We start from the raw sequence: 19,165 nt of genomic DNA on the forward strand, positions 1-19,165 counted from the left end.
GCACATAAACACCCTTGTGAGTGAGTGAATAATCTTTTATTGGGTCCAGCAAAACACGATAAAACGCGCACCCGGCTAATCCCACGACACCGACAGGTCTAGCGTGCCACGATCACGGGCGCGCTGGACGGCCATGATTTGGTCTTCATAGACGGGACTAGAGTTACTCTATAGGATAAAGTAACTCTAGGTGGGCGGGGGCGGTGGCGCCGTCTTTTTGAAATAAAAAATAAATAAATCTTTCTCTCTCTCTGTACTCGCGTTCTCTCAACCATCAGAGTTATCAGAATCGTGCGCCGGACAAATCGGCGCACGTGTTCTGTGAACGAAGCAGATGAAGAAGAGGACCATGGAGGAGCCGGTTCATGATCATGATAATTTTCTCTTGACGGATTACAGCCAACGGCTGGCATTAAAAGTTCCGCTGTTAACTCTATGAAACTCCGCCGTCAGCGACACGGAGTCCTCATAGACGTTCCGAATGTAAACCGCACTCCGACACTGATCGAAAGAGGCCCGTCCATCATTAGGATCGGTGACATACGAAACAGATAGACATGAGAAATCGTGGTTACTGTGGTTACTTCTCAACAAAGGCTATAAATTACAGACCACCTACAACGTGATAACCTGCAACCAAAACCGCTTTCGGCGCCAGAGGCGCCACTAGATGATCCTACACGCCGACTGAAAGCAATCTGGCAACTACTATTCGCGCCACATTGCCACATTTTCGCGCGAAAGCTCAGTTGGCGGGAACGGCGGGAACGCTTACTTGTGGTGCTGTTGGCCTGTTGGCGCGCAAAAATCATCGAGCCATCGGAGCTGTCAAGACTGTCAGGGGCAATGGAATTCAACACGAGTATGTATTCTCGCCGCACACTGTCTTTTATTTACTGTTGTGGCGATGTGGACCAGAATAATCGAAGGATTCGAAGTCCAGTTCCTTTTATGCTTCGTCAGTGATCTGAGCTCCGCGCCTCTTTTACCACCGGGATCGACTTGTCGTAAGCGAAGAACGGAATAGTACCGAACAAAAAGAATGTTAACATGTGGCTGTGCCTTTTGAGACGGGGTTGGTGTGTCGTGGAAATTACCGCTTATGTATTTCCGACGCCAACGTCGCGTTCGACATTCTGATTTCCAAGATGTAGTCGTTTTTCCTGTTGTGTATTCTACATTTCTTGCTGCTGGCATTTTTTGTTGTTCTAGTATTCTTCCGGCAGAGTCACCTCAAAGAAAACTTTGCCCCGGTATATTTTGGTGTCGAGTGAGCTCAAAGCTGTTTTTCAAGCGGTTCCAGGTAGCGACTTGGCTAATTCAGCTGATGAAACATGCCTTCTTTTCAATGTGCTGCAGCTTGAAGCTTGCGAGTGAGCGAGTGAAAGGACTTTATTTGATTATCCGGCGGACGACTATCCTGGCTTGAAGCTTGTCGTACCGCCAGCTGCCAAAGTGGGACAGCTTGTCTGTATGCTTGTAGCATCAGACATGGCTGCCCGTGAGTGGTATGCGGCAGAGTGCTTCCAGCTAGATGGAAGGGTGTAGGCAAAATGCTCTGTGGGCAAAATTCAATAATTTAAGGCCCATTATGCTGACACAGACTGCGGGCAAACTGTATGTGAAGAACGTAAAACGCTTCCCAAGCCAGTCGAGGAACACAAGTTATTCCGCTGGCAACCGCAATCTACCAGCAGAATAACCTCAAACAGGTGTTGGCGGCATTATAAATGTGCGTGGAGTTTCCACGTTAGGTGAATTAGGAGGGTGGCAGTTCGTCTGCAATGGCCATCCATTGATAGGATAAACTGCAAGCAAAATTTTTTTGGCACATCGCCAGCTTCTGTTAGAATATTCACTTCTTTTTTTATTCATACCGTCATCCGATCAGGTTGCCGCAGCAACGTTGCAGCGGTGTCTGTTCTATGCATAATTTTAGATCCTGCAAATATTTCTTATGTCACGCAAAGGCATGTTGTTGGGCTAATTGATTCATAGATTCAGCAAAATTTTAAACTGCGCAATGCAGACAGAACGAAAACAGGAACAACACAGACACACACACGAAGTGCTTTGTGTGTGTGTCTGTGCTCCTGTTGTTGTCCGGTCTTAACATTTTGTCGCATTTACATCGTGACTTTGCATTTCAATCTGTGTGATCCAGAGGACCTCAGCTAATTTCTTTTTCATTTTAAGTAACTACTATTGCCAATCACAATTGCGGTGTCTGTTCATTTCTATAGTGAGCTTGACCTGTGCATTCAGAGAAAACAAATGTGTGCAGGCAGCTGTTGTCACCAGCACTTTAAGGCTCATTCACACCTGCGACTAGAACCAGTCGCGTGACCAAGTTAATTGCAAATGGATGCTTTGGTTGCAAAGCGGCTACTTTGGCTCAGTCGCTTGCTGCTTGATTTTTCAGACGTGCGACAGCAGCGCAAACCTCTGAACCTATCAGATGTGCCAGCTTATTTTACGGGGCACTGGCAATACGAGCCATATGCTAGCAGATATGAATTCTGTGTGGCAGCGAGCCGCAGAACGAGTCCTATCACAGTTTTAAGTATGTTAACCTGTAGAGTTTGATTTTAAACAGCTGCCTTCTTGCACTTGTTGCTACTTGTCCAGAACCAGAAAGCTTACAGTTTTTAAGTGCAGTGCAATGGGCATGCTGTTTTCACCACACAATAAAAAACTGTCGTGCGTTGCTTTCCATTATGCTTGACGTGTGCTGCCTTATGATTATTTCAGGTGCGACAAGGCTTATGGATGAGGTTTATTGATGCGATGAGGTAGGGATGAAGAATGACCGCACGGTAAAGCACTGCAAGGTCCACAAACAGCACAGGCTCTCGTGCAATCACAGCACCCGTTTTTTTGTCTTCTTATGGGGGCGCATACCCATTGGTACATTTGCTCCATTACACAAGCCACATGTTCTGTGTGTGATGAGAGGTATTTGTAATTCAGGATAGGGAAGTCCTGAGAAAAAAAAAATGCCTTATGGTGAAAAAACGACCACAGTTCATGCGGTTTACTAAGCTCCAACTTTGCATGCAATGAACACTATACTCATTCTTGTGTTGCAGATGAAGTATTGTGTACTTCCTGCATGCTGCTGATAAAATAATGACCTTTTTTTCTTGTTCTTTTGCTACCAGCTGATGTGCAGGCCATGGCAGTGGTATCATCATATGAAGGAACCATGCCTGGGATGATGTCCAGCATCAATCCACTGGCGCAGTTTCAGATACAATCACCAGACAAGCCTGTACAGTCACCGGCACGGCCCTTGCAAACACATGCCCTGGTCAACAGCTACACTCAACAGATTGTTCAGGTGAATTAAGTGGAACGCAGTACTAAACCTCAATTACAGTGGTTCCGCATAAAATTGCACTTGGATAGTAAGTCTAAGTCTTTCTCCAATTTGTTTATTGAGTGGTCTCCCAGACGACATTGCTTCTCAATAGAAACACAGTGCATTTTGTTATCTAACTGAACATTTTGCTGGTTCAGCCGTTTGATACCATTTGGCTTTTTTTTCCTGCTTCCCTCTACTTGCTTATAAAATATTTACATTGATCCTCATCTTTGCAATAATTGTGTTGTCTGCCGTGCGTCTCTACGTAGCGTTCCTGACTTGCCAACACTCACTTTTCTTGTTTTGCCTGAACTTGAGTGGTTAGGAAATGCATAAAAAGTGCGTTTCCTATGAATAAAAGGGGGATTAGTCTTCTGGCCTTTGTGTTGGTCGTGCATTGCTCTACTACCGGTGGTCGTTGTGCCGCCGAATACACCATAGTTGATGTACCAGTGGTGCGGCTATTGTCATGTTTGTATGCCTATCATGTGATGTGATCATCACCATTATTTCACATTTAGCAATATCAGGCCTGCCGCATGTATTTTTTTTTTCTGCTACAGTCGAAGCTGCGTATATCAAGCTCGCTCAAAAACAGGAATTAGTGTGATATATTTATAATTCGATATAAAACTTTTAGAGAATTTACCGTATTTTCGATGCGAATTTCAGTGTGCAAGTTTGCGTCGCGGCACAGCTTCACGACGATGCAAGGAAGGCGGCTTATGGCAATATGCAGGGATGTTTTTTTTATTTTTTCGCAGTTTGTAGTTGGGGATACAGGTTACATGCAGTCACGGGTTGTAGGCGAGAAAATACAGTATGGACGTAAACAGTGACTCAACATCTTCATATGCAGCTGTGCGTGCTCGTAGGGTGCCAGAAGCCTCTAGTCTGCCTTGGCCTTAAAGGACCCCTGACACCAAAATTGAAACCTCGAGATGTTTGTGTTGTTTGACTTTCCTGTATACGGGGGCACATCTGACCGATTATTAGTGACGAACGTTGCCTTTAAGATATCTTAATTTGGTTTTAAAGTAAGCGTGGAGTGCTCACTCGAGTTGGCTGCACCTCGCGACATCCTGGTACGATGTAGATAAGAGGCCCCGCGTGACGTAGGCCTATTGTTCCGCCCCCCTCTTGCTTTGTTGTCGGCCTGCTCTCGAGGTAGTTTTCCTGAGGGGACACGCGCTTAACAGGTTTAACCCATACCGAGGCACCCACATACTTTCAATCTCTACCGCGCGGGGGGCCCCGATTTGAAAACCGCGCTTTCAACGTCACCACAGCTTGTGTGCACGTGGTCCTTGACGCTCCCCCACATGGGGCGCCAGTTTCTTGTGGTTTTTAGGCGGGTGTTTTGAAGCGACGCTAAAATGGTCGCAATTAACTATGCTAGAATGAGTTATGCGATACGCTAGAGCATTTACAATTTAACTTAGGGATTGCCAGACACAAAGCTACAAATTACAGTAAAAAAGTCATCAACAAAAATTTTGCTGTCAGGGGTCCTTTAATGTTGGCATTGTTTTTCGATATCATACTCACTGTGCTTCTTGGGATGCTGTATGTAGCAGCGACGTTGCACTTCTTTTCTCTCTGTTTGACTGTGTTCCCAAGCAACCACAGATATCCCTCAGGAATCCAGTATATATCCGTTTCGGAGGTAATGGATATCCAGTGGAGATTCGTAAATCTCCGCTGCAGCTCAATCGGAGGTCCGACAGATGTTGAAAAAAACATTTTTGCAGATTCACAGGATATCCAGAACGGGATCCTGTCGTGGACATATTATGGACCTTATACGTATGTTGTGCCTGAATGTACAGTGCTCACAGATTGAAACAACAAGCACAAAGCAACACTCAAATAAGGAAGAGACACGTACACAGGAAGGGTGCCTACGTGTCTGTTCCTTACTCGAGCATTCCTTTACATTTGTTCAGATGCCCAAGTTAAGTTATCACCAACTAGCCCAAGTGTCTGCATCAGAATAACGACTGGTATGCACAATTGCTCGAGTTAAGTGCGTTATGTTGCTACAAATGCAGCTGCCAAAAGTAATATTGCCTCTGATATGAGGGTTAAAGTTGAATTTACACCAATACGACACGAACTGAAGATGCTAGAAATGAAATTGCATTCATAACTTAGCTTTAAATTGCATAGTTTCAACCTGTGAGCGCTGAACAATGCCTAAGTATGATGGAAAGCATAAAGGTGCGGGCCCAGAGCGACTCACCAAGGAATGTAATTGATACCTAAGTGCACTCAGGCAAGTAAATTATATATATATATATATATATATATATATATATATATATATATATATATATATATATATATATATAAATAAATAAAATACAAAACAAAACAATGCAAATACAATACAAAACAATGCGCAGGCATTGCGTGTAAACGCAAGGCAGTGACATTTTCATAGGTCTTCAGTAATGTGTTGCAGGGTTTTTAAGTGAAGTAGAAGGCAGCAGAAGATGCATATACTAGTTCTTATTTCAGTCATTTGGGCTGCCATATGTGCAGTTACACAACTAAACTGTTTACTGGCAATTAGGTCATATTGCTACATGCATATTGCCAGCCCCTCGAACCATGCGCGTGTGCGCCGGACGAAGAGAAGGAAGATCTCTCTCCGCTCGGGCTCCGAGCTGAACCGGTCAGCGCTGCAACCGCTACTGTAAATATATCGTGTAAATAGTCTACGGACTACAGTCTACCGAGTCGTCATTCACGTAACAGTATAAGAGAACAATCAAGCGAACAAGTCAATATTATATTTCGATTAGTAAGGGGTGTACATGAAAATATTTTATTGTACGTGGTACCTCAATGATGTTTCTGGGTTCTAAACCTAGTAGTGGATTCTCGATTATGCGTCCCCCGGATTCTCGACGACCCGCATTTCACGGCGAATCGGTTTGGCCCCGGCAAAATCCCCATAGAAATAACATATTAAAAACCTTCGTTATACGACGAAATTTTACACCGACCCCGCATCTTACGACTTTCTGATTCCGTCCGAGAAAAAAAATCACCTTCTTTACTCGCATCTGAACGCTGACCAAGTATTTGCGAGTGCACAATAAGAACTCTCGTTCCCCTATGTTGACAATTACAAAAGTAGAGTATGAGACAGTAAATTTATTCTCCTGGCAGTTCATGCGCTTCTGCAGTCCAGTTTTCCTGGCTTTTAAGACAGCTTCTGGATACGCCTTGGTTGCGTGCGTATCCAGGGTCGTTACCTAGACAAGCTCTCTCCACACTGAGTAGCTTCAGCTGACCGGTCATTGAGATCCAGATATTTTCACGCTTTCGGTCCGTGGAAATTTTTCCTGGTCGACATACAGCTGTTCTCCTGCCCTTGTTTGCGGCACTCGCAGTCACAGGTCTTGAGCACGCAAAAGGACGCGACGCAGCTATTTTCACCGTGCAAAATAACTTTCGCTTGACATAAACGTTCATAATAACAGCGGGACATCACTAGTTGCACTTCACAGGGGCACAAATACGATGCACACAGCTCAGTCGAGCACGAAAGCATTCTACACATAATTCTACGCAAACTCGTGCTCTGTCGCCATTATGTGATGGCGATGACACTGTGTCTGGGTCTCCTGACGGGAGGCTGTTGCCAACGCGGTTTCGGTTTCGTTTTCACGCACAGGCAACTTTTGAACTCGATTTATTGGGAGGAAGATGCGCACTGGATTCAATTTTTTGAAGTTGAGGATGACGATTCGCTCATACCTCTTTCAACTAAGTAATGCTGCCGTTCGCTGTCATTTTCAAAAATAATTTAATCTACCTTCCTTGGAAAAGCACGGGGTCGTGTCGTGGGCTTATTCAGGTGGTTTGTTCCCCTTTTCTGGCCAAGGCTGATTTCCACTGCCTATATTCTTAGTTTTTCGATTATACGACGCCCGGATTATACGACGGTTTTGCGTGGATCCCTCAAAGTAGTATAATCGGGGTTCTACTGTAAATGATTTTCTGGTTACGACCTGTGACTATGCGCATTGCCATGTGTAAGAAAGCTGTTGTATCAGCTTATGTAGTGAATACATGTTCATTTGTGGACTCCTTCACAAAGTCATACACGAATATCCTTTGAAGATCCATAATCGATTATAACTTGTCTGTACGTCACAACTCCAAAAATGGATATCCACTATGGTATCTCTAATGTACATCCAAAGAATTTCCCACACTGGCACTGGACGTTAGGCTCTTGCATGGATACTGATCGGATATCCGTGGTTGCTTGGGTTATTGCTAGCTTTGCAGAGAAGAGCCAGTTTCTTCCGTTTAACCACAGCCATTGTATTAACAAAGAAAGCGGAGAAGTGAACGGCGACCCCGCACAATGGGCGCGACAAGGAATTATATTTGAGAAAGCACGCGATGAGAAGCGATAGTTTCTACTTGCTCTGCGTGGCGCCCTCCTAATCACATCGCTCACTCTCCTAAATCCACGCGGGAAAGTCCCCTTCCACGAGAAAAAACCAGCCTCTTGGGGTGCATCGAGTTTGATATAAAGGATAACTCGATGAAACCGAGTTCGATATAGTCGTGTTTTACTGTATTTCTCTTCATATTGTGTGCGTTGTTGTCATATTAATATTGTGTGTTATTGCATTGTGAATATTCCTTTTGTTGTACTGACGCCTCTGCTGCTTTGTAAAGGGACCGACAACTGGCCAGAACATGTGATTAGATACTGGTGGAAATGAAAAGATCAGGAATTTTAGGGACAGATTCGGGCATCCTTTTTGCGATCTGGGTAAGATTTATATGTTTAAATCTCGTTTAAAAGTCACAAAAAAACCCGTGTGTTGCGCAGCCTAGAGGAAGAGTCTTGAAGCCGGATTATGGAGTCAGTCACTTTGCTGTACGTAGTCTGATGCTTTCACGTGCACCATAATTAATGGGTAAAATTAGAGTATGTATATTATTACCCATCTCGATCTGTTCTGTGCTGCTTATGAGGCAAAGAAGGTTGCACGCTGAGATTCAGAAGTGCCACTGCCTTCGCAGCAACATGATGAGCTGCTTCGCATGTGCAACAGATTGCTGCGTGCAAACACGGACTGCTCTCGCGCTCGCCTCCCACTGTTTGCAGCATGTGTTGTGTGCATACGGCTTCATGGTCGCTGCAGATAAAAAAAAAATTTGATTATATAAATGTTTCACAGCGTTTTCTACGTTACCATTCCATGATTAGACACTCTGACCGGTAAGCTTTCCGTTGTGCTAAGGAAAACAGGTACCATAAAAATTGGTTGTCAGTTCCTTTGGCTCTGTGCTACAAACGGGTGGTTGTCTATCTTCCCTTTCTTAACCCTTCCGCCACCTTGCGGGATTCCGCAGAACTGATTTGCAATACTATGTGTCCAGTTGCTTCGAGTTGTTGATGAATTCGCCCTCGCGCTGCCAATTGCTAGCTTCCTGGTTAGCTCAATTGGTAGAGCGACCGCCCCGGAAAGGCGTTGGTCCCGGGTTCGATCCCCGGACCAGGACGAATTTTTCGGCAACTAAGAGGCTTTATTTCTGAGAAATCCGTATGGATTTCCTTGTGGCTTCGTGCTACAAATGGGTGGTTGTCTATTTTCCCTTTCTTAACCCTTTCGCCACCTTGCGGGATTTCGCAGAACTGATTTGCAATGCTAAGCTGTGTTTGACCTTGGAAGCTATTTCATTTGGGATATCTGTGGCACAGAAGTGCGCTTTAAAAGAGTGCTGACCTGGTTGCCGGCCTTATAGTTTAGTCAGTCATATCTGAATGTATGTTGTACCAGAATTCGTTGCATGTGAAGCTCAATAAACTGAAGAAATAGGAAGACCAGCATAACATCAAACATTGGTATGTTGTATCAGACTGTCTGTTGTACGAAGATCCATTGTGACGAGGTTATACTGTATATTATGGTGAACAGAATCCAACTGGCCCTCCGGGCAGTTCTTCCGCCATTCTTTCGTCATGGTAATTCTTTCTTTTGCAGCGGCAGACATCTGTCACAGCTGTGGCCCAGCCACGCTTGTCAGCAGTGCTTCCACAACCAGTCAAGACGCTGGTGTTCTTTGACCTCGAAACAACAGGCTTGCCTTTGAAGTACCAGCGAGTCAGCATCACTGAGATAGCCATGGTGGCTGTAGACAGGTGAGGGTCACTCACTATTAACTAAGCGCTGCAGTCCACATTGGAAGAATCTCCGCTCGACTCACTAGCAGCAAAGGAACCGGCGCGCACTTCCATAGCGTAAGCGAACTGTATGAGTGAGCGCACGAAAGAAAAGTATTGTTGTGCGCCTGTCCAGAAAGCAAAATGAGTGAAAAAGCTATAATAATCCTTCGTCTTATCGCCAAGGAAAACGAGTTAGTTTTTCAGAGTTCCCAAAACAGGAAATGCAACCACGGCGGCATCGTTTGTGTAATTTAGCGCCGCACGGAAACATGTAATTGCACCCCGGGGAGCAATAAACGAGAGAGTAAGAAATGGTCACTCTTTAACAGATTAGAAACCAGAAATCAGCTTTGCGGGTGTGAAAAGTGATAACCACCCAAAGGATGAAACCGAAACCAGCCGCACCACGCGCTCGCGCTCGAATATGCAAGCGAAAGCCGGCGCGCCTCTTTGGAAAGAAAAAAAAACAACGGAGAGACATCGGCACATGAAAGAATTCCACGTATTCCCGCATTGTGGCAGCACATGCCAAGCAAGAGAAATGATCGAAAAAGGCGCGCGTTTTAAACATACAGGCAATGACTTAATGTACGGCGTAAACCCTTTGTTGCCCGTTAGGTGATGCCATGCATGCACGGCATAGGTTAATTCTCCACCTGAGTCTAAGTGCACTGGTGTTCTTGCATTTTGCCCCCATCGAAATGCAACAGTTGTGGCCAGGAATCGAATCCATGTGCTCGTGTTTAGCAGTGCAACACGATAGCTGCTAATGTGGAATTGCAATGGTGGAGTCTGAGCAAGTTTTTGTACTCGTTTTGTTCCAATGACAGAGTGAGGGTGGGAGTTGCATGTTTCAGTGAGAGGCTCGGAGGGGATTCAGAGCAGCACTCACTTCGTGGAGTAGGAAAAGTTGCTCTGTGGGAATCGGCAGAGTGTATCGGAATTCTGTGCAATGCATTACTTTTTACATGTTCACCTGCTTGGGGGCGTCGCGGTAGTAGTGACTTTCCGTGGTACGTAATGGCGGACAACATGAGTGAGCAAACAGCAGAAGTGAATGCTCACGGCCAAGGTATCCTGGGTAACTCTTCATCTGGAGAATAGAACTTCCTATTCTGCTTTGCTCTATTGGCGATAGTTGTGTCCCATTTGCAGATTAGGAGGTGTTGCTCTACGCCAGAGACAAGTGCTCACTCGTGGAGTCGGTTGGCTGCTCTGAATCCGCTATTGGAATTCAACAAAAGACACCACAGCGGGTACTGCAGGCATTTACAGTGAAAGCTCGTTAATTCGACACCCGTTAATTCGGAAATTCGGATAATTCGGACGGCTCTATTGGTCCCGGCCGAAGTGCATGTCAATCTATGGGGCCAAACCTTCGTTAATTCGTCAGAATTGGACACCGCACCGCTTAATTCGGACAAATGTTGACGGCTGCCGCTACACAAAAGTGTGGTAAGGCAGCGCTGGCACCACTGGAGCGAAACCGAAACCTCAGTGCCATCGCTATCGTCATCAACTAGTGGGGGCGATCGCAGCGTCACCGAACGTCGGCGTCTTCTTTCTTCGCTCGCCTCCGACGCCATTTTCCCTTGTGTTGCGTCGGCACCGTCTCTTCTTGCGGAGTTCTCTTTCTTTCCCCGTTGTGACCGTGTTTACATGTGAGGCCCGAGCATGCGGCAGTAGCTGACGACGGCATCGGCGAGGTGTCAGCCGAGTCCAACGACGATGGCTGCCCTACCTTCGATGCTGTCCTTCCCTCAGATATGACCCTTCAGGACTACATCGCGATTGATGATTGTGTCGCCACGACTGGTCTCCTGCCCGATCAAGAAATTAATAATGATGTCGCCAACTCATCACACCTCACAGGAAGTCTCGGAGGCTCTTTTGATATTGGAGGACGTTTGCCTGAGCACTTCCGACAGTTTGCGTGCTGTTGGCCATTTGGAAGAGTTAAGAAAAATTGTAATGTCAGCCGGAATCTGCGCGAAACGCAGACGACCATTACAAAATACTTCAGCAAATAAAGGTATGCTTCTCCAACTTGATTTTAATGTTGTTTTTCCCGTTCATTCGTTAATTCGGCATTCGGTTAATTCGGACATTTTTTCCGGTCCCGTGAAATCCGAATTAACGAGCTTTTACTGTATTAGTCACTTCGATTTTTGAAAGTGAGGGAATTGTGGATGGTTGCGTCTGATCGGGACAGAATGCAAAAGTGCTTGTGCGGTTAGATTTAGACACACTACTGCCACTGAAGCATTACAGTTGAACCTGGATGTAACGAAATTGACATATGTCGGCAGTACAATAAAAGCTCGTTAATTCGGATTTCACGGGACCGGAAAAAATGTCCGAATTAACTGAATGCCGAATTAACGAATGAACAGGAAAAACAACATTAAAATCAAGTTGGAGAAGCATACCTTTATTTGCTAAGTATTTTGTAATGGTCGTCTGCGTTTTCCCGCAGATTACGACTGACATACAATTTTTCTTAACTCTTCCAAATGGCCAACAGCACGCAAACTGTCGGAAGTGCTCAGGCAAACATCCTCTAATATCAAAAGCGCCTCCGAGACTTCCCGTGAGGTGCGATGAGGTCGCGACATCATTAATAATTTCTTGATCGGGCAGGAGAGTAGTCGTGGCGACACAATCATCAATTGCGATGTAGTCCTGAAGGGTCATATCTGTGGGAAGGACAGCATCGAAGATCGGGCAGTCATCGTCGGTGGACTCGGCTGACACCTCGCCGATGCCGTCGTCAGCTACTGCCGCATGCTCGGGCCTCACATGTAAACACGGTCACAACGGGGAAAGAAAGAGAACTCCGCAAGAAGAGACGGTGCCGACGCAACACAAGGGAAAATGGCGTCGGAGGCGAGCGAAGAAAGAAGACGCCGACGTTCGGTGACGCTGCGATCGCCCCCACTAGTTGATGACGATGGCAATGTCACTCAGGTTTCTGTTTTGCTCCAGTGGTGCCAGCGCTGCTTTACCACACTTTTGTGTAGCGGCAGCCGTCAGAATTTGTCTGAATTAAGCGGTGCGGAGCCCAATTCTAACGAATTAAAGATTTGGTCCCATAGATTAACATGCACTTTGGCCGGGATCAATAGAGCCGTCCGAATTATCCGAATTTCCGAATTAACGGGTGTCGAATTAACGAGCTTTTACTGTATTTCATTATATACAGGTTTTCGTTACATGCAGTTTCACGTGAAAATCTGCAAGTATCATGCAAAACAAAACCAACACGATGCGGACATCATTTCAGAAGACCTCACCTCTAACATTTATTCAGAAGAAAAAAAAGCTGCGTGATTTTGGCTTTTGTTTTCTTCATATATGATGACGTAAGCGACACTCCAAGGAAGTTAATTCATGAAATGCAGCTTCATCATCCTGTGCGCCGGCGGCACGACACAAGACGTCCAACGCGTCCATCACTTCCTTCGCGGTAGGGGCGCGGCAAACAGTGGAGCTTTCTCTGATGCACCTTCGTCGTGACCGCAATCTTGCACCATTTCATCAAGCTACATATCTGACATTTGTTCAGTACACACGGCGACGTCGTCGGGCGCTCCCCCGTTCGCACGTAGCGCATCCCATGATTCGGTTACATCCGCTGGATTCGCAGACTCCTCTTCGTCGTCGCAGATTCCAGCTTCAACGACCTTTATTTGGGCCTTGGCGAAGCAATTTGAAACCGTTTGAGCTGCAACTTTTTGCCACGATGCGGCAATCATCTCGACAGCTTGATAGATGTTGATCTTCGTTTGCCGTTCAAAACGGCTGTCCAGAAGAATCTTTTCCATCACACGATGGCGTTAGCAGCACTTCAAGCTATTGATTATTCCCTTGTCCAGTGGCTCAGGGATGTGCGATTGGGAGGAAAATATATCAACTCTATGTCTGAGAGCTGAAGGCCGTCAACGTGGTGCGCAGAGCAATTGTTCTGGAGCAAACCGATTTGGCGGCCTTGTTGCTTGATATCTTCGTTGAAGTCTTTCAACCAATCGGAAAAGATCGCCCGCAACATCCATGCCTTTAAATTGGCCACATACTTTACCGGAATTCGCTTCGTTCCCTTGAAGCATCTGGGCTGGGCACTCTTCCCGATAACCAAGTGGACCCGTTTGTCACTGCCATCGCTGTTGGCATAAAGCAAAACATTCACGCGGAGTTTGCTTTGCTTGTTTCCGTGGTAGTCTTCTCCTTTAAGCGCCAGCGTGCGATTAGGCAGCATCTGATAAAACAGAGCCGTTTCATCAGCGTTATAAATGTCAGCTGCCTTGTGGCGGCTCAAAACGCCAGGCAGCTCCTCGGCCACCCACGATGCACAAGCATCGCTTTCGGCAGAGGCCGACTCACCACTAACGATCTTCCCGACGACTCCGTTTCGGCTCTTAAATCCTTGCAGCCAGCCGTTGCTAGCTTTGAAGTCGTCATGGCCCAGGATGCAAGCAAATCCTTCGCTTTTTGTTGTGGGATGGTGCCGCTTATGGGCACGTTTCGAGCACGTGTGCCCTAAAACCACGTAATCATAGCTTTGTCCACATTGGCGTACGTTGACAACCTTGTGCCTGGCTCTACTGCGCTGCGGATGCTGTCTTTCGCACTCAAGATAGTTGACAGGGTGCTAGCAAGAATGTTGAATCATGCAGTGACATTCTTCTTCTCGCCAGTGGCGACGACCGCATTGACAATCGGCAGCTTGTTCTCGAAAGGCAAAACTGTACGCTTTCTCACCAAACTCATTTTCGAAGCGAACAATCACTGTGAGAAATGCGGAACACACACTGTTGACGTTCACTCTCGCGTTAAGGCACTCGCACATGATGCAACGACAACGAAACACGCACAAGCCTAAAAAAGCAAACAAAATCAGGTATGCACAACAGCAACACCTGGTGTCACAATGTGTAAGTGAAAAAAAAAAAGGAAAAAACTCAGATCTGCCACCGAGTGTCGTTAGGGGAGCTAGCGGCTTTCATCATCATCATCATCCCGGCACACCGTATCGACTGCTCTGGCTCACTGCACTCGCATGCATTCCTCTTGCGATCGCCGCTTGCCTTTTTCTTAGCAGTTGCAAAAATTACGCATTATTTATCCGAATTTTCAGCAGATCTACTGCTAAAAATAATGAATGACGGGCATGGAAAATTCGTTACACCAAGGTCATTTGCCACAATGCCTTCGTTACATGGACATCAAAAATACATGGGCTTCTTTGGGGATGGAGTTGGGGAATGAAAAAAATTCATTAAATCCAGGAATTCGCTAAATAGAGGTTCGTTACATCCAGGTTTAACTTACTTAAAGGGGTCATGAACCACTTTTCCAAGTAATGATCTAATGACCTCAGTATCGGAGTTTACTGCCTCCCGAATCGATTGCCGCAAAAATTTCTCGAATCCGTCGAGAATGAGCGGAGTTACGGGGGTCTGGTACACGCTCTCAGCGCTTTCTCTTTTCTTGTGCCGACAAGCGCACTGGAAGCTACACAGGAAGGGATGGCACGGGGGAAAGAAGTTACGTCAGCACGTGTTATAGAACTCTATCACTCTCTCGCTGTGATTCGCGTGCGTGAGTGTGGCTACCGTGTACTGGGGAGTGTGGCGCCGGCAAGTGGCGGCACCCCGTGGCAAGAAGCACATCTGATCCGAACGCCGCTCTCGATTTACAGTGAAAGCTCGTTAATTCGACACCCGTTAATTCGGAAATTCGGATAATTCGGACGGCTCTATTGGTCCCGGCCGAAGTGCATGTCAATCTATGGGGCCAAACCTTCGTTAATTCGTCAGAATTGGACACCGCACCGCTTAATTCGGACAAATGTTGACGGCTGCCGCTACACAAGTGTGGTAAGGCAGCGCTGGCACCACTGGAGCGAAACCGAAACCTCAGTGCCATCGCTATCGTCATCAACTAGTGGGGGCGATCGCAGCGTCACCGAACGTCGGCGTCTTCTTTCTTCGCTCGCCTCCGACGCCATTTTCCCTTGTGTTGCGTCGGCACCGTCTCTTCTTGCGGAGTTCTCTTTCTTTCCCCGTTGTGACCGTGTTTACATGTGAGGCCCGAGCATGCGGCAGTAGCTGACGACGGCATCGGCGAGGTGTCAGCCGAGTCCAACGACGATGGCTGCCCTACCTTCGATGCTGTCCTTCCCTCAGATATGACCCTTCAGGACTACATCGCGATTGATGATTGTGTCGCCACGACTGGTCTCCTGCCCGATCAAGAAAATAATGATGTCGCCAACTCATCGCACCTCACAGGAAGTCTCGGAGGCTCTTTTGATATTGGAGGACGTTTGCCTGAGCACTTCCGACAGTTTGCGTGCTGTTGGCCATTTGGAAGAGTTAAGAAAAATTGTAATGTCAGCCGGAATCTGCGCGAAACGCAGACGACCATTACAAAATACTTCAGCAAATAAAGGTATGCTTCTCCAACTTGATTTTAATGTTGTTTTTCCCGTTCATTCGTTAATTCGGCATTCGGTTAATTCGGACATTTTTTCCGGTCCCGTGAAATCCGAATTAACGAGCTTTTACTGTATGTCGGCTATCGGCCAATGAGGATGCTATGTCTTTTGTGACATGGAGATGCAGATCGCAACGTCAATGGGCAGACGCCCCGCCCACCGACGAGAGTGAGAACCGGCTTCTGTTTGAAAAGAGGGCGCCTGAGAAAACAGCAACTTCGCGTTTCGCTTGTAGCCTTTACGCGGCGCGCATGACTGCAATATTTGGCTGAGCTGTTCATAGCCGTGTCAGCTTTCCGCAGGATGTGTTTTTTCAACAAGCCCAAGGGGTGCTTCATGACCCTTTTAAAGTGCTGGTGCAACTTTGGGATGTAAAACATTGTCAGTTATGACTAATGCACTTTGGTTATTTGAAGATCACAGCCCTCCCTTGGTGGGAGTACATATTTAACAAAATTAATTTTTATGTTACGCAGAATGAAATCACTTCTAACGCTAATCTTCACACTCCACTTCTCAAACTAAACTCCATTCTTATAATAGTCCCTAGTAAGTTACCTGGATAGTTTGTGGAGATATGGAAATCGACTTTGAAATTTTAGTGTTACCCAAAAAGTAAGAAATATTTTGATCACATGATTACAACAGGTGTTATTGTTGTAATCAGTGTTTCTTTGAGATGTTTGATTGCTGCCATGCTGCTGTTGTCATTTTTCTTGCACTTTCCCAATGTTACAAAAGTAAGCATACAGACATTGTGCTGTAGACTTATTTCACATTATTAAACATTTTATGTGCTTTAAAGGGGCCCTGCAACACTTTTTCAGCATGATCAGAAAACGCTGCCGATCGGTAGCCGAGGCTCCTGAGAACACGCAAGCCAAACATTATAGCGCAGCACGCGGCCTGGGATTTACAATAAATTCTCAGTCACCTAGAAAGTGCTTCCTTTTCTCTCGACAAAAATTATGCTCACGGCGTCACTGACACAAGTTCCACGCCATCGGCTGATTTGAACATGGCGCGCTTGGTAGTTACTGCGGCCGCCGCGGGAGGCCGTCACTTGCCCACACGCGCGCGATCGCACTGAAAGTATGTTGCGCATTCGAAGAAAAAAAAGAAAAGAAAAAGTGCTCAAGGTCAGGATACGCATGACGTACCTTCTTCCCCGGTGCCACCCCTCCCCGCTTAGCTTCCAGCGCTTTCGTCAGGATGAGAGAAGAGAGAAAGCAATTACAGCATGCGACAAATCTTTGTAACTCCGCGCGTACTGGACGGATTCTAAAAATTCTTGCAGTGGTCGATTCGTGAGGAATTAAGCTCCTTTAATGAAGCCATTCAATGGCTACTTGGAAAAGTGTTGCAGGGCCCCTTTAAATGCTTAACTAATCAATGTGTAACTTCACTGCCTTTTACAAACCAAGGTTATGCATTGTACAGTGGGCTTTCGTTAATGATTTTTCGATTAATTCTATCTCGACGAAACGTTCCAGCCAGCACCCACACATTTCTATGGGACCAAGCTTTTGTTGTTTCGTTCCTTCCAGATAATTTTAACTTAGTTGGCCATCCTAGATGTGCATGACTAGTGGCGACTGCAGTGGTGGCTCCAGTAGTAGCAGTGTCTGACTTAGGGTTGTTTAGGTTACGATGAATGCAGTGAATACATGTCATGTCCCGTCAAAAGCGGTAATTTTGGTCCTGCCCCAGGAAGATTTTAATTCAAAAGCAGTAGCTCACGAAGAGCCATAGAAGCTTTGCAACATTTCTTGCTCCAAAATTTAGGGCCCACTTTGAGAAGCAAGAAAAGGCTGAATTTCGGGTGACCAACAAGCTGACACTGTGCTTGAAGCCTCAAGCCTCCATGCACCCAATGGCTATCAAGAAGTCCGGTGAGTGACTGCCTTCTTGCTCAAATAATATTTGATATGGGACATTAAGACAACTAGTATTTAGTCTTGTTGGTGTTCAACGGTGTTTAAAGGCTCTTCAGTGTGTAGTCTTTCTTGTTTGCCAAGGGGTGACATAGTTGCAAATATTTGCTGATCCAAACAACTCCTTGTGGCTTAAATCAAATTATGCAGCAGCAGAATTTGTTGACATGTGATCACGGCAAGCACAAGTGAGGTGTAAGTCTACTGTAACCATCTGTCAGTATGCAGGTGTTAAGCAGGTCTGAAGTGGCTGTACCATATGGGATGCATTTCAGTACTAGAGATGTGAATAATGCAGTGATGTGATAGCTGCGCCAATTGCGCCAAACTGCGCCGAGACGTGAAACCTGCTACATCCTGCTACATCTCCGCTGTTCTGCGCCAAAACTGCGCCAAACTATAAGCACACTAGCGGAAAAACGTGCGCAGCGCGCCGGCGGCGGCAAAATTTTCGTGCCGCGAGAGGAATGGGTTCCTGCATCACTTTTCGCGACACGCTGCCCGACGCTTTCTGGGGGACCTGACCGGACGCAGATTGATGGGTAGGCTAGTTAAGCGCTGGTTTGGCTTGCTCAGGCTTTTGGGGGCCGACATAACCCTCTTCAGACTGCTGTAAATTGGCGTGACCCCCCAAAAATGCACCTTGGAAGGAGCGGCTCGCCGCGAACTGGTGTGACCGCATCGCCGCAGCAACACAGAAGTAAAGTTTCAGCTGTTAGTACAGCGGCGTCCATGACTGTCTTATTTTTGCCCCCTTTTTTTAAGTTCTGCTACTCGAACCAGTGTTATACCACGGTCACACGGACAATGTCGACATCTTGAACAAGATGGACGAAAATGTTGGTGTCGCCAAGGCAGCGATGGCAGTGGATTTTGCATTGTCTGCAGTCAGTCAATAGACCCTTTTCATAATCCGCAAGTGCGCTTCTCTGCGCTGCATATTTGAACAACTAATGGCGGCACCTCTCTTGCTTAGAGTGGAGACGTGGTCCTAGTTACACGTGCTGAGGCTTGTCTATTATGCGTATTTATGTCAAGAGAGCCGAGTCTACATTTTCCACGTCATAGCGTAAGCAAAATGCGCTTGAACACGCTGTTTGCAGTAAGTGACTAGCCGCCATTACTTGGGCAAACTGCATGACAGGAAAGCTAGCTTTACAATTATGAAA

General features: G+C 46.3%; 1 protein-coding gene and 1 non-coding gene across 2 annotated transcripts in view; both read left to right on the forward strand.

The window, feature by feature from the left end:
* Window positions 1-766: 766 nt before the first annotated feature.
* The window catches only part of LOC119379582 (three-prime repair exonuclease 1), a 37,688-nt gene continuing 19,289 nt past the window's right edge, over window positions 767-19,165 (forward strand). Inside the window, exons 1-4 of the mRNA XM_037648886.2 lie at window positions 767-862; window positions 3,162-3,340; window positions 9,385-9,542; window positions 17,848-17,954. Of these exons, the coding sequence (XP_037504814.1) occupies window positions 847-862; window positions 3,162-3,340; window positions 9,385-9,542; window positions 17,848-17,954 (460 nt within the window). The 5' untranslated portion in view covers window positions 767-846. The remainder of the gene's footprint in view (window positions 863-3,161; window positions 3,341-9,384; window positions 9,543-17,847; window positions 17,955-19,165) is intronic.
* Trnas-gga (transfer RNA serine (anticodon GGA)) lies at window positions 8,829-8,902 on the forward strand. The gene has a single exon. It is a non-coding gene; the product is annotated as a tRNA-Ser (tRNA).

Source organism: Rhipicephalus sanguineus, chromosome 1, assembly GCF_013339695.2.
Source record: "Rhipicephalus sanguineus isolate Rsan-2018 chromosome 1, BIME_Rsan_1.4, whole genome shotgun sequence".
Taxonomy (NCBI): domain Eukaryota; kingdom Metazoa; phylum Arthropoda; class Arachnida; order Ixodida; family Ixodidae; genus Rhipicephalus; species Rhipicephalus sanguineus.